The sequence below is a fragment of the Ornithorhynchus anatinus genome, chromosome 6 (genome assembly GCF_004115215.2).
Source record: "Ornithorhynchus anatinus isolate Pmale09 chromosome 6, mOrnAna1.pri.v4, whole genome shotgun sequence".
NCBI classification, from domain to species: Eukaryota; Metazoa; Chordata; class Mammalia; order Monotremata; family Ornithorhynchidae; genus Ornithorhynchus; species Ornithorhynchus anatinus.
The window spans coordinates 37,108,522-37,123,770 of NC_041733.1; the positions used below are offsets into that span (position 1 = coordinate 37,108,522).

Below are 15,249 nucleotides of genomic sequence, written 5' to 3' on the forward strand. Positions count from 1 at the left end.
CAAGAAGTGACTATCAGTAGGTTTAAGAGGGGTTTGGAAGCACTCATGGATGAGTGGTCAAGAATGGGAGTCCGGATGGAAAGTTAACAAAGTTACGTGCTAACGACCCTAAAAATCAGGAAAGAAGTTGAGGTGAGTGTCTATCACGTTAGTCTTCCAAGCATTCTGCTCCCATGGACATAGAACACTGAATAGGGAGGGCTAGACTGTTAGAACTCAGTGTGGAGTAGTATTTCTTGAGTAAATTGTGGATATTTTCACAGTGTATTTTGTCCTTAAGATCCTTCGGTGCAATTCTGGCATTTGTGAAGATGTAGCAAATCATCCATTTTAATTCATTTGAACATTTGAATTCTACTTGCTTCCCAAATGAACACAGAATAGCGGTTTCTACAACTTCGAGCTCATCCCAAGATTTCATTTAAAAAAGATATATAAGATTTGTTTCTTCATATGAACAGAAAACCATCCCTATATCGCTTATAAAATGTTACTGAAGAGATACTCCACAATTTATATTGCCAAACTTGGAAGTGGTAAACAGTTGAAGAGTGTACATATTTGGAAAGTTTAAGTTGCCTTACACCACATCACTGGGGAAAACTTGCTTTTTCTTACGGTAGGAAAATGTTTTATTCACTTGCCACATCAATTTCTTATGAGACTTTACGCGAACTGGGGCTGGTACAGATCCTGTTTAATTCACCACGTTACGATATCTGAAAAGACATTCTTAACGAGTCTTAAATGACATTACCTTTTTTCTCTGTTTTATCTGAAACTTTTCCTCCAATTGGGGAGTAAGTGGTATCCACGGCCTCGGGCCCTCGATTCCCCTTGCTAACTCCATTTTCATACAGCTGTCCTTCAACTGGCTGCAGCTGCCAGGTTAGGCCAAATAAATGTACTGCTGCAAAGAAACAAGCCACACATTAACTTATTCCAAGTCCTGTAACCGGGTGGAAAAGAAAAAAACTCCTCTTCTGGTTGTTCTTGACATTTTGGCCAGCACTTTCTGCTCTTTTACATCATCAGTGGCATTTACTGAGCCCTTACTATGTGCAGAGCACTGTACTAAGCATTTGGGAGAGTACGATACAGCAGAATTAACGGACATGCTCCAAGACCATAATGATTTTAGTCTAGAGGACGAGACAGACATTAACGAAAATGCATAAATTGTAATCTATCTTTTCAAGATATGCATACAAGTGCTGTGGGGTTGAGGGTAGGGCAAATGGCAAATGCCTAAATGTCACCATCACTACCATTCTTTTCCTTTGCAATCTTGGATGAATCACCAATTTCTAACCCAAGAGTCTATGTCAGTCAGTCAATCGCATTTATCCCGGCTCCACTATATGTCTGCTCTATGACCTTGGGCAAGTCACTTAACTTCTCTGGGCCTCAGTTATGGCATCTATATAATGGGGTTTAAGAGTGAGAGTTCCATGTGGGACAGGGACTGTGTCCAATATGATTAACTTAATAATAATAATAATAATAATTTGGTATTCATTATACATTTACTGTGTTTCAAGCACTGATCTAAATGCTGGGGCAGATTCAATATAATCAAGTTGTCCCAAGTGGGGCTCATAGTCTTAATCCTCATTTTACAGATGAGGTAACTGAGGCACAGAGAAGTTAAGTGACTTGCCCAAGATCACAAAGCAGAGAGGTGGAGGACCTGGGATTAGAACCCACATCCTCGATAATATTAATAATTACAGTATTTGTTCTACACACCGGGGTAGATACAAGATAATTAGGTTATCCCAAGTGCAGACAAGTTTTTCCTCAAAAATGTTAGACTGAATTGATGTCTAAGCTTCTTTTTGGAGAAAGGTTAGTGCTGGCTGATCAATTTCCAATAAATATTAAAACAGTTCATTCATTCAATCACATTTATGGAACTCTTACTGTGTGCAGAGCACTGTACTCAGCACTTGGAAAGTACAATTTGGCATCAGATAGAGACAATCCCCACCCAACATGAAACAGAGGATTCTATACGAAAGGAACTAATTGGCATACCAATAATGGTGTATCAGTGATATTCCCAGAAATTCAAAACTTTGGGTGGATTAATATACTTCCTCGAATTAAAGTCATATTGCTCACTTACAGGGGGAATTTAATCACTCGTTTCTCTGGAATTTGTATTTCATGGCTATTAAAGATTCACTTGAATTGCGTTTAATACTCTTTGGCCAATTGTTTTGGTGAGGTTAGATGCATCTTTATTTCCGAAATACAGCTGTGGGTCTTCAAAATGAATTTTTTTAAATATACTCTATTTAAATTAGATGAGTCTCCCAAGGGTATCCTGAGGAAATGTGTCTAGAAATAGCTTTAGTATAACACCATCTCTCTCTCCCAAGGGCTTATTAGAGTGCTCTGCACACAGTAAGCCCATATACTGATTGAATGACCGATGCAACAGAATGGCCCAACCGATTCTAGAGATATGATGAGTGGTTCAGAAGAACAGAGAGCTATTCAGTCAAAAAAAGAGAAAGGATTCCTGCCGTATTAACATCACACCTCCACCAAGAGGCCTTCCCCCAGTTAAGCCCTCTTTCCCTGGCTCCCTTTTCCTTCTTCATTTATGCATTGAATATATGGACTCCCCACCCTCAGCCCCAGAACACTTACATACATACCTATAAATCATTTATTTACATTAATATCTGCCTCCCCATCAAAACCTTAGGTTCATTCATTTAATTGTATTTATTGAGCACTTACTGTGTGCAGAGCACTGTATTAAGTGCTAGGTGGCCAGAGCATGTGTCTGCCTGCTCTGGAGCATAGGCAAGGGAGTCAGAAAGACTTGGGTTCTAAGACTCTGCCACTTGTCTGTTGTGTGACCTTGGGCAATTCACTTCACTTCTCTCTGTCTCAATTACCTCATCTGTAAAAGGGGGATTAATGACTGACTGATGAAATAGAAAGTCCCAGTTAATCAGGTTGGACACAGTCCATATTCCATAGGGGGCTCACAGTCTTAATCCCCATTTTACAGAAGAGGTACGTGAGGAAGAGAGAAGTTAAATGACTTGTCCAAGTTTACACAGCAGAAGAGTGGCCGAATCAGGATTAGAACCCAGGTCCTTCTGACTCCCCAGCCTGTGCTCTAGCCACTAGGCCACACAGCTTCTCTAATTAATCAGTTAAATTCGATTTACTCCTGGGTCAGAGTCCCACCCACTTCTGCACCATGCATTAGTGTACTCACATCTACCCACCCACTTCTGTACCTATCAACTTACATAACTATTAAACTCTGTCTGAAGTGTTTGCTTCAAGAGATGAATGTGGTGTCTTATCTATACAACACTAAATAAGAACTAAGAATTACCATCTTATACTTAGAGCAATCCAGAGGAAAATCAGGGGGATATCGACCTAGATTCATCTGCTCACTCTGAAAAGACTTCAAAAACCATGACCTAACCAGATTGTTCTCTTTGAGGAGTCAAGATTCAATGAATATTTCAAATTAGAAGCTATACCAACATAAAGATCCAAAGGTCTACAGAATTATACTTAAATCCACTGAGGTTTAAAGCTACGAAAGCACGGTAGATTTTCTGATCATCAAAAGTCACTCATCATGGGTTTGGTAAAGGGTGTAAAAAAAGTTCAACTTAAATAACCTCACTTTAGATCACTCAAGCCCTTCTAACCATGGGTATAGGTTACAGAGATAAATACCTCAAACCAGATGGGAATTCTTCTAGCCTAGTTTCTGGCAGAAGGAACATCTTCAAAGCCTTATTTGAAGGCACGTCTCCTCCAAGACGCCTTCCCTGACTAAGCCCTCCTTTCCTCCTCTGCCACTCTCTTCTGCATCACCCTTGGAATTTAATTTGTTCCCTTTATTCACCCCTCCCTCATCCCCACAGCACTTGTGCACATAGCCATAATTTATTTATATTAATGTCTGTCGCCCCTCTAGGCTGTAAACTCGTTGTGGGTAAGGAACATGCCTACCAACTCTGTTACACTGTAGTCTCCTGAGTGCTTAGCAAGCACAGCAAGCACTCAATAAATATGATTGATTGATAGAAGCAGGGCAGGGGTCAAGGCAGCCCACAACCTAACTGATATGGATTGTCAGTGACCCCTCTGACGAAAACTCCACCCCCCCCCCCCCCCCCCCCCGAGTCCGGTGAAGTTTCTCCAATATTAACAGAGAATCCCAACTCCTACTAGAATGTTCCAGTGGTTTCTGGCAAGTGTAAGGGCAAACAGGCTCTTAAGCCATCTGGGTTCATGTTGCCGTACAATTCATCAGTGAACGATGCCCCCCACAGACATACACCCATTCCTCCTGACACAGCAACATGCTGTACCTAACCAGGCTTGTGTTGTTGGAAGAATGTTCCTTAATTTGGATCACAGAAACCCCTCACTCCCCCCATCTTTAGGAAAGCCCACAAATAATCCTTTTCTATTCAAGGAAGCCTTTCACATTGGACAGACACCCAAGCTTAGCTCTAGTGGACATTGTCTTCTACTTGGCACATTATTTATTCATTATTCACACCTCTCTAAAGATTCAATTATTTGCTCAGCTATTTCATCCTGATATATTTATACTACTTTCTGACCTACCTTTTCTTCTTCTGGCTTCCAATATCTGTAAATCAACCTATCATACATTTTGAGTGCTTATTGGGTGCAGAGCACTGTGCTATGCACATTGTACTATGCAGAGTATCAGAGATGGTAGACTTATTGCCGGACCACAACATGCTTACAGTCTAGAGAGAAATATTGGGTTGGATACAATCCATGTACCACATGGGATGCTCAGTCTTAATCCCACTTTTACAGATGAGATAACTGAAGCAGAAAAAGTTAAATGATTTACTCAAGGTCTCACGGCAGACAGGTGGTGGAACCGGGATTAGAACTCAGGTCCTTCTGACTCCCAGGCCCATGCTCCATCCATGGCTGCACTGCTTCTCAATATTTTCTGTGTCTTGCGTATAAAACTGTAAACTCCTTGAGAGCAGATAATGTGGGTGATGTTACTATCTTAGTCTGCAAAATATTTGGTACAGACCCCAGATCTAGGTAGGTGTTCAAGTAATTAATTCTGCCTTCTGCAGGCTTTTTAAATGATATTTAAGAGCTTACTGTGTTCTAGGCACTGTACTAAGTGCCAGGATAGATACAAGCTAGTCTGACTGGACACCGTCCATGCCCAAATGGGGCCCTCAGTCTTAATCCCCATTTGATGGATGAGGTAAATTAGGCACAGAGAGGTTAAGTGACTTGACCAAGGTCACACAGCAGACAAGTGGTGGAGTCAGGAATAGAACCCAAGACCCAAGTCCTCTGATTCCCAGGCCTGTGCTCTTTCCACAGATTATGCTGCTTTTCTATTCACTTGGATCTGTGACCTTTGATTATTTGATATTCATCCCATCTTCAGTCCCACAGCACTAAGGGACGTACATACCTGTACCTTATTATAAGTTATTTATTTATATTGTCTCTCTCCCCCTCTAGACTGTAAGCTTGTGGTGGGCAGGGAACATACTGTACTTTATTGTAGTGTACTCTCCCAAGCATTTAGTACAGTGGTCTGCACACACTAAGTGCTCAATAAATACCATTGATGACAATAACTCTTTAATAGCATTTGAGCCATAATGTATTCATTCATTATTTATTGAGCGCTTACTGTGTGCAGAGCACTGTACTAAGCCCTTGGGAGGGTACAATATAACAATAAATCGACACATGCCCTATCCACAATAAGCTTACAGTCTAGAGGAGGGGAGATGGATATCAATCCATATAAATAAAATTACAGGTAAATACACAAGTGCTGTGGAGCTAGGAGGGGGAAGAGCAAAGGGAGCAAACCAGGGCTACAAAGAAGGGAGTGGGAAATGAGGAAAGGTGGGGCTTAGTCTGGGAAGGCCTCTTCGAGGAGATGTGTCTTTGAAGGTGGGGAGAGTTATTGTCTGTCAGATTAGAGGAGGAAGGGCATTCCAGGCCAGAGGCAGGATGTGGGCTAGGGGGTAGGTGGCAAGACAGGTGTGATAGAGGCACAGTGAGAAGGTTAGCACTAGGGGAGCGAAGGGTGAGGGCTGGTTTGTAGAAGGAGAGAAATGAGGTGATATATCAGGGGGGAAGGTTGTGGAGTTCTTCAAAGCCAATGGTGAGGAGTTCTTGTTTGCTGCAGAGGTGGATGGGCAATGACTGGAGTTTTCTGAGGAATGGGGGTGATAAATCCCCAACATTTTTGCAGAAAAATGATCCAGAAATCAGAGTGAAATATGACCTGGTGTGGGGAGAGACAGGAGGCTCGGAGGTCAGGACGGTGCTTGGTGCAGTAATCCAGGTGGAATAGGATAAATGAATATATTAACAGGGTAGCAGTTTGGATGGAGAGGAAAGGGCAGATTTTAGCTATGCCGTGAAGATGGGACTGACAGGATTTAGTGATGGATATGCAGGTTGAATGACAGGGAGGAGTCAAGGATTACACCAAGATTACGAGTTTGTGAGACAGGAAGGATGGTGGTGCCATCTTCAGTGTTGGGAAAGTCAGAAGGAGGACAGAGTTTGGGTGGGAAGAGAAGGAGCTCTGTTTTAGACATGTTACATTTGAGGTGATGATAGGACATTCACATAGAGATATCTTGAAAGGAGGAAGAGACGTGAGACTGGAAAGAGAGAGAGAGAGAGATCAAGGTTGAAATAGGAAAATTTGGGTATTATCCACATATTTGGATCCATAGGAGAGAATGAGTTCTCCAGGGGAGTGTGTGTAAATAAAGACTAGAAGGGGATCTAGAACTGAATCTGAGGGACACCCCACATTTAGGCAGAGGAGGAGCCCACAAAAGAGACTGAGAGTAAATGACTAGAGAGATACGAGGAGAACCAGGAGAGGACAGAGTCAGCTGGATAACGTTTCCCGGGGAAGGGGGTCGTCCACAGTGTCAAAGGCATCTGAGAAGTCAAGGAGGATTATGATGTATAGTTTCAACTCCAAATGTCACCTGTGGGTTGGAACTTCTAATCTTCTACCTATTGAAAAATTTACAAGAGTAGTTAAACCTGAACACAATATGAGTTTTCGGTTTTATTTCTGCCCTCAAACACTCCCCTAGAGATACGGCTAAGCCCAAATGTGGGTGGCAGCATGAATTGGCTAGAAAAATCAAAGTTCTTGAATAAGTCACAAAGTAGATAATTAGCCCCTGAAGAATTGGCTGTGTTACCTGCAGGAATGGGAAGAGTCTTCATGCCATATTTCTAAATTGGAATCTGTCAGGGCATTTGAAATCCATGACAACATCTGCAGAGTGTGTCTCTCTCTGCCGATAGAGAATTCAGATTGCAAAAGGCTGTCCCAAACGTTTTTTTCAAGGGCCCTATGGTGCTGACCTCCACAAATTCTATAATTTATCCTTATTATTCTATCTAATTGCAAAGTGCTCGAAACACAAAACTGCAATCATAATTCCATCATAAATCACTGGCAACAAATGAATTTTCCAGCTGTCCCTGGTTGCCATCATCATTCAATCTCCTAATCATCAGATTTACTCCCCAGCAGGGCTGACTAAAAATCAGGTTTTTTTTGGCCTGGCAGGTTCTCCTATCATACACATCCAGAATTCATGTCATTCAGCTGAATTTTTCATCAGAACATTTGGGGTTTTTTAATGTTAATTACATTTATTTAACTCTTACTATGTGCCAGGCCCCATACTAAACATTGGGACAGATACAAGCTTATCATGTTGGACACAGTCCATATCCCACATGGTGGTCAGTCTTAATCCCCATTTTACATATGAGGTAAAGGAGCCACAGAGAAGTTAAAAGACTTATCCAGAGTCACACAGTTGACAGGTGACAGAGCTGAGATCAGACCCCAGGTTCATTGACTTCCAGGCCTGAGTTCTTTCTACTAGAGCACCTTGTGGAGGGTCGGTTTTATTAAATCACACGTAAAATTTCTTGAAGTTGAAGTCCCAAAAGAGAAAAACATAATCACTTGTGACCACCCATAGAGTGGGATCATTGGGAAACGAGCTTTCGTGAAACACCTGTGAATCCTGCTTTAGGCTGCTGGGAAAGTAGGGAAAGAGAAATCAAATCGAAGATGTCAGCGCCGGAAAAGTAAGATTCAAAGTTTCTGGAAGGCAAATGCCAGGCTACAACAATGGTTCAGTTTCTTCAGTTACATCTGTCTTTCTGTATAAAAATTTATCTCAGGGTTTGGGTTATTTAAACAAAATGCCTGCCATAACTATCAAATACCAAAATCCCTCGTCTCAATATTTTAAATTCCACATCTTTAGAGTTTACCACAAACACCTAGTATTTTGTGGCCTACTTTTTCCAACATGCAGGTATAATGCAAAGGGCAGGGTGGGAGTTTGGCTAGCTGGAGACGTTCAAATGACCTAGGTACATAAATCTGGGTTTATATCTCTCACAAAATTTTCAGTCAATTGTATTCATTGAGTGCTTTCTGTGTGCGGAACACTGTACTAAGCTCTTGGGAGAGTATGCTATAACAATAAACAATATTGTGATTTGAATAACGTTAGGAGGTAAAGGATAAACTTATATTTTAAGTGTGATATGACAGATAACAGATCATTTTTGATCCCGAATCAATTCTCGTAGCAGGAGATTATAAGTGTTTTCTAGAGACTTGATTGTTTTATATTATGCTTTTTCATCAGCCATTTTTTAGCAGTACACTAGCCCAGCTTGCTTTATCTTCCTTCAGGCTAAGGAAATGCTGCTTCAGATGCAGCTTCTTTAGTCTAGGCCAGAGCTTGGTGACGCAAGGGAACTGCTTGTGTGTTGGACAGTCTGTTTTCTTTGTGAAAAAAACATCAAGTGCATAATAGAGATGATGGCCTCTGGTAGCCTTAGGCTGTAGATTGGGATCTCAGTGGAAAATACAAACTAGATAGGTTATCATGTGGGACAACTTGCAAAGCTTGATGCTTCAGCAACAAAGAACAGCACAGAGAAAAGAAATTCTACTCAAATTATGTTAAGTGACTGCTGTCATTACAGAAACCAAGTTATCTTTCCATCTTAAAATAAATCCAATTTTCATTACATTATACATCAAACTGATACATGAGTGAACCGTAGCACTTAGATAAATTACTTTCAGATTTCAGTATTATTTTAGTAATAACCAGATTACACGCAGGAGGGAAAACCCATTAACTTTCAAGGAAGTGCTTTTCAAGAACTAACTTAAGGAAATAATACATGTTTATTTATTACATCTCACTTGCACTGAATGCTTTCAATTATGGTCTGAGCAATGTATGCGTTTCTAGTAAAAAAACCTCTATAATCTTTGTGTTTGTACTACATCACACAGAGATTGATACTTGAAATATTTTCCTAACCTATTTTTTGACTTTGAAATCTCTTCCCCAAATCTCTGAAAGGCTAAATTCCAGAATACTCCAGGATGTCGGTGTGTCAAATCATACTAAGCACCTCAATGGGTTTCACTAATTTAAGAAACAAAGGAGCTTTTCTGCTTGACTAATTTAGCATAACAAATTTTGCTTGTCTGACATGGTAAAAAATATAAAACTAAATGTCTGTTGGAGGGAGGAAGAACAGGTAGTCTTTTTCACTGCTGCAAATGTTTGGCTGGGTGCCTGATTCTGCTGTCCCTGTAGAATCGTCATCAACAGCATTTCCCCTCTTACTCCAGGAAGCTGAATTTTATCAAATAAAAATGCCAAAAAAAATTTCATTGACAATAAGCTATATATCTATTTTAATAATGATGGTGTCTTTCAGATTTTTCCATTACAGGGATGTTTGATGGCAGTACTTTCTAAAGAACAAAATATACTTTATGTACTTCATCACAGTTTGGTTAAGGTGCCTATATTTGTGAAAGGACAGTGAGTGAGACCAAGCCCCCCTTTCCCTCTGTTCTCTCCCCATTGCCCTGACCTGCTCCCTTTGCTTTACCCCGAGTCCCACCCCACAGCACCTGTGTATATATGTACATCTTTCATGATTATTTTATTTATTTTTATTAATGATGTGCATATATCTATAATTCTATTTATTTATAATGATGCTACTGGTGCCTGTTTACTTGCTTAGATGTCTATCTCTCTCCTTCTAAACTGTGAGCCCATTGTGGGCAGGGATTGTCTCTATTTGTTGCTGAGTGGTACTTCTCAAGCACTTATTACAGTGCTCTGCACACAGTAAGTGCTCAATAAATACGATTGGATAAATGAATGAATGCAGATGAGTAATGGTATCACTCACCTTTTCCCTATCTCTTATGTTTTCATCTCATGACTAATAGAAATATGCCACGATATATTCTGTATAACATGTCTTTTGTTAAAGAGTGTGCACTGTGGAGTTAGGGTTAGGAAAATCTAAATAATATTCCAATTGCTACAACAGGAAAAAGTACCAACATCAATCAAAGATTAACAGTTTTTTTTTTTTAAAAAATGTACTCTTCCTCAACAACCTTTACTCTATTCTGGATTTTCCTAATTAGTCTACATTTTTCTTAAACACACTATTTTGATGTTTCTTATAATTCTTTATGTTTCTTTACTCTTTGAGTTAAATTATTCTTAACGGAAAATGCAAGTATCACAAAAACACATATTTTTTCCCCCAAACTAGACTTCACCAGTGCTTAACTACTAAAGCTCTGAAAACCTTTACTAATTGAAAATATCCAGGGCTGGTAGAAGGGAAAGAGTTGGACCCAATGAACAACAATTCATCTAATCAATCTGTCAGTGGTATTTATTTTGTGTAGAGCACTGGACTAAGTAATCAGGAGAGTACAATACAAGAGAGTTGGTAAACTCATTCCTTGACCACAAAGAGGATACAGTCTAGAGGGGGAGACAGACATTAATATAAAGAAGTTACAGATAAGTACTGTGGCGCTGGGGTGAATATCAAGTGCCCAAAGGGTACAGGTTCAAGTCCAGAAGTGGCACAGAAAGGGAAGGCAGTCAGGGGTGCGGAGAGGGAAGGAAGGAGGGCTAAAATGGGAAAAGCCTCCTGGAGGAGATGTGACTGTAGTAAGGCTTTGAAGGTGTGAAAAGTGATGATCTGTCCAGTATGGATCTAAGTGGTGTGGGGCTGAGGGTGGGGTGAATAAAGTGTAAAAATCTAAGTGTAAGGTTGAGACAGGAGAGAGAGGGAGTAGGGGAAATGTGGGCGTGGCTGAGTAAGCAATCTTCGTGGAGATACGAGGTGGAGAGGTATTTTAATAAGGTTTTGAAGGTGGGGAGAGTGATGGTCTGTCAGAAATGAAGGGGGAAGGAGTCCCAGGCCAGAGCCGGGATATGGGCAAGGGGACGGTGGCAAGATAGAAGGTTGGCCTTAGAAGAGCAAAGTGAGAGTGCTTGCTTGTAGTAGGAAATCAACAAGGTAAGATAGGAGAGGGTAAGGTGATTTAGTGCTTTAAAGTTGATTCACTCATTCATTCGCATTTATTGAGCACTTACTGTGGGCAAAGCACTGTATTAGCCATTTGGGAGAGTACAATATAACAACAAAGACATTTCTACCCACAGGGAGCTCACAGTCTAGGCGATGGTGAGGAGTTTCTGTGTGTTGTGGTGGTGGATGGGCAGCCACTGGGGGTTCATGAGGAGTGGGGAAATGTGGCCTGGAGTGGATAGAGAGAGGAGGCAGATGCAACCAAGTGGAATAGTTTAAATGCTTGGATCAGCATAGTAGCCATTTGGATGGAGAGGAAAGGGTGAATTTTAAAAAGGTTGTGAAGGTGGGAGCTACACGATTTGGTTACAGTTTGAACAGGTGGGTTGAATGGGAGAGATGAGTCAAGAATAATGCCAAAGATATTGGCTTGTAAGACAGGGAAGATGGTGATGGTGGTGTTGTCTGCAGTGATGGGTAAGTCAGAGGGAGCACAGGGGAGTTCTGTTTAAGTCATATTAAGTTTGAGATATTTGAAAGTAGAGGTGCTCTGAAAAGGGCAGGAAATAAAAGAATGCAGAGAAGTTGATAGGTCAGGGCTGGAGATCAAGATTTGGAAATCATCCACGTAGAGATGGTAGGTGAAGCCATGGAAGCAAATGAGTTGTCCAAGGGAGTGGGTGTAGATGGAGAATAGAAGGGGACCAAAAATGGAGCCCTGAGAGACTCCTATAGTAAGAGGATGGGAGGCAGAGGATGAGCTTGTGAAAGAGAATGGGAATGAGCAGTCAGAGAGGAAGGAGGAGAAGCAGGAGAGAACAGTGTCAGTGAAGCCAAGGTGAGATAAGGATAAGGAGCTGATAGCAGTCAGACAAAGAAAAGGAAGAGAGAAGCAAGGGTTAGGGGGAGACACAGGGAGGATGATTGCACAGAACATTTTGGAGGGCTTAATGGAAGGGAGCCAGGCACTGCCTTGGGTCACCAAGGCTATTTGTGCTGCTTCCATCCCTATTTGCTGAATTATTTTCTATTCTCAAAAGGCTTTCAACTTCCAGCTTTGTATGGCTGAGCTAATAACCTGACCTACTTCACCAATTACACATCCTTAATTTTGCTGAAGCTGAAAAATGGAGCAATTCACGTTTGCTTTTGCAGAGATGTTTCGTTTCTTTTCTAGTTCACGCCGCCTCTTCCTATCACCACATTCCCCTTCATGTTGACACTGCTGCTTATAGAGCCTACTAGGATTCATGTCTCCACATGACACTACCTCTGGGTGTTTTCCTTCCGAATCAACAGCAGACCAACTTACACTTAGGCTTCCTGGACAGAGTTCAGTATCCAGGCTTCCCCCCTTCTTCACCAAATGAGAGAGAGAGGACGGGAAGATGGGAGGGAAAATGGGAGGGAAATTAATCCCTGATTAATTCTGGGAATTTCAGTCTCAGTACAAATACTCCAACAGGAGTTGTGGTCCCTGGATGCCACTTAAACTCCTGGTGTGTGAGACTTCTGTGGAGAGGAACTGTCCCTGTTGCCAAAAAGTACTTTCCAAGTGCTTATTACAGTGCTCTGCACACAGTAAGCGCTCAAAAAATACGAGTGAATGAATTCCGGGGTCCCTTTCTGAAGCGCACGTGTGTGGGAGGCATAGGGCTTGGGTTCTAGTCTGAATCCACCACTCGCCGGCTGCGTTACCTTGGACAGGTCACTTCACTTCTCTGTGCCTCTGTTTTCTCATCTGTAAAATGAGGATTCAATACCCATTCTCCTTTCCCCTAAAACTGTGAGGCCCATGCGGGATATAGGCTAGGTCCAATATGATTGCTCTGAATCAACCCTAGTACTCAGTTCAGGGAGTGCTACAGAGTAAGCACTTAATAAATACCACAATTATCATTATTAGAATTATAATAATAGGTCACACTTCTGACACCTATGAGCCACACCAAAGGAAGCCACTTGTCTGCTGTGTGACCTTGGGCATATCACTTCACTGTGCCTCAGTTATCTCATCCATAATATAGGGAATAAGATTAAGACTATGAGCCCCATGTAGAACATGGATTGTGTCCAACCTGATCACACTGTACCTACCCCAGTTCTTAGAACAGTGCAGCACCATTAAAAAACAAAAAAACAAAAAAACCCAAATACTGAACGCAGTATTATAAAGCAGCCTCAAAAGGTTGCAGTTTCAGTTCACGAAATCAAACTGAGAAATCCCTCAAGGAAGCTCTAAAATGATCATTACTGGGTGAGTATCCATTCCAGCATCCAAAATGACAACAGCATTAAGTTTCTCACTGCTGGTGATGAGCTACAAACACTAAGATTCTGCATTGGTGGTTTATGCTAAAATTTCCCATTTCTTTTGAAAGTTACTTTTTGGTCACAAATATTGGAAGAATCTGAGGTTCCACATGCATTTTTCATTAATACATAGATATTTTTCCCCCCAGCCTTAGAGTCATATAAACCGAACGCTTGGCAGTACAGAACCTTGCATATATTTAAAACAGATTTAAGACTTCTTCAAAGGAGTATGAAGGTTGTCTGAAGCTTACCTGGTTTCGCTCAGTATTAAAAAGAGGCTTAAAAATGCCTTAATTCCTTCTAAGGGATCAGGCCAGGAGATTTAGAATAAGGACACACAGTAGGGTCTCGGTTGGCTCTTTCCATGTGGCTTAAAACCAGAATTTACACCTTCTTTGTATTAAGCCCACCACCTCTCTAAGTTGTCTCTTTTGATAGTGCTCTTCTGAAATTCAAATGTCTGAATTTAAAAGGGAAAACAACTTCTTGCTGGCCACCTTCAAAATACGAATCAAGGCACCATTCCTAACTTCCATTTAAAGCCGCATTTTATCATCTCTCCAGTTCCTACTGACTAAAGAATTTTTATTGTCTGATGTTTGTCCCCTAACACTGGCTGTTGTTTCTAGGACTCAGATATTTGAGAGGGCAAGTGTTCAATAAACAAATGTGATTTAGAAACATACCTGCAAACACACCTATTCTTCTCTGGGCTCTACGCATATATATTCTTGTTTCTATCACCATAGATCTTTATGATAAGACACACTTTTGCTGAATGGAATAACCATATGCAAAATGCAACCTCATGCTCCCAAGACTACTGAGCCCCTTCACAACTTCCATGTTTTATAATCTCTGTCCTTTTGAACTTCTTTATATTCCAACTCTAAAAGATTTGATTTTTCTTTGTAATGAGTTTTTGTTCCCAATACCACCTTACTAAGGACAAATAAACAAGGAGGAGGCAAACAGTTTAAAATTCCTAGCCCACTGGAATTAATTTAACCTCCTAAAGCTATCACCAGCAAATAAGAACAGAAGGACCCATGTGTGGGGGTTATTGAGGATTTAGATTTTGATGGGTCTGAGGACAGCATATGTTTTAACACAACAAAGGACGGACTTAGACAGAATGCTTCAATATTGGTATATCCGAATAGTACTTCCTCTGATAGAAACTCTTTAAATTATGTATTTAAATTATTTCCACATAAGATAAAAATATATACCTTATATGCATTTAAATTATATACTTTAAATTGTTTATTTTATGGTATTTAAACACTCACTATATGCCAGGCACTGTCATAATAATAATGATAATGGCATTTGTTAAGTGCTTACTATGTGATGAGCATTGTTCTAAGCGCTGGCATAGATATAAGGTATTCAGGTTGTCCCACGTGGAACTCACAGTCTTAATCCCCATTTTACAGAGGAGGTAACTGAGGCACAGAGAAGTCAAGT

The 15,249-nt window shown here is 40.8% G+C and overlaps 1 protein-coding gene across 4 annotated transcripts in view; it reads right to left on the reverse strand.

Annotated features, from left to right (window-relative positions):
- Positions 1–15,249, reverse strand: part of TENM1 (teneurin transmembrane protein 1) — a 717,827-nt gene that overhangs the window by 256,609 nt on the left and 445,969 nt on the right. For 3 of the 4 annotated variants that reach the window (XM_029067334.2, XM_029067335.2, XM_029067338.2), the window contains one exon: positions 758–910. The exons of the other annotated variant lie outside the window; for it this stretch is intronic. In XM_029067334.2, the coding sequence (XP_028923167.1) occupies positions 758–910 (153 nt within the window). The remainder of the gene's footprint in view (positions 1–757; positions 911–15,249) is intronic. 4 annotated transcript variants of the gene reach the window in all.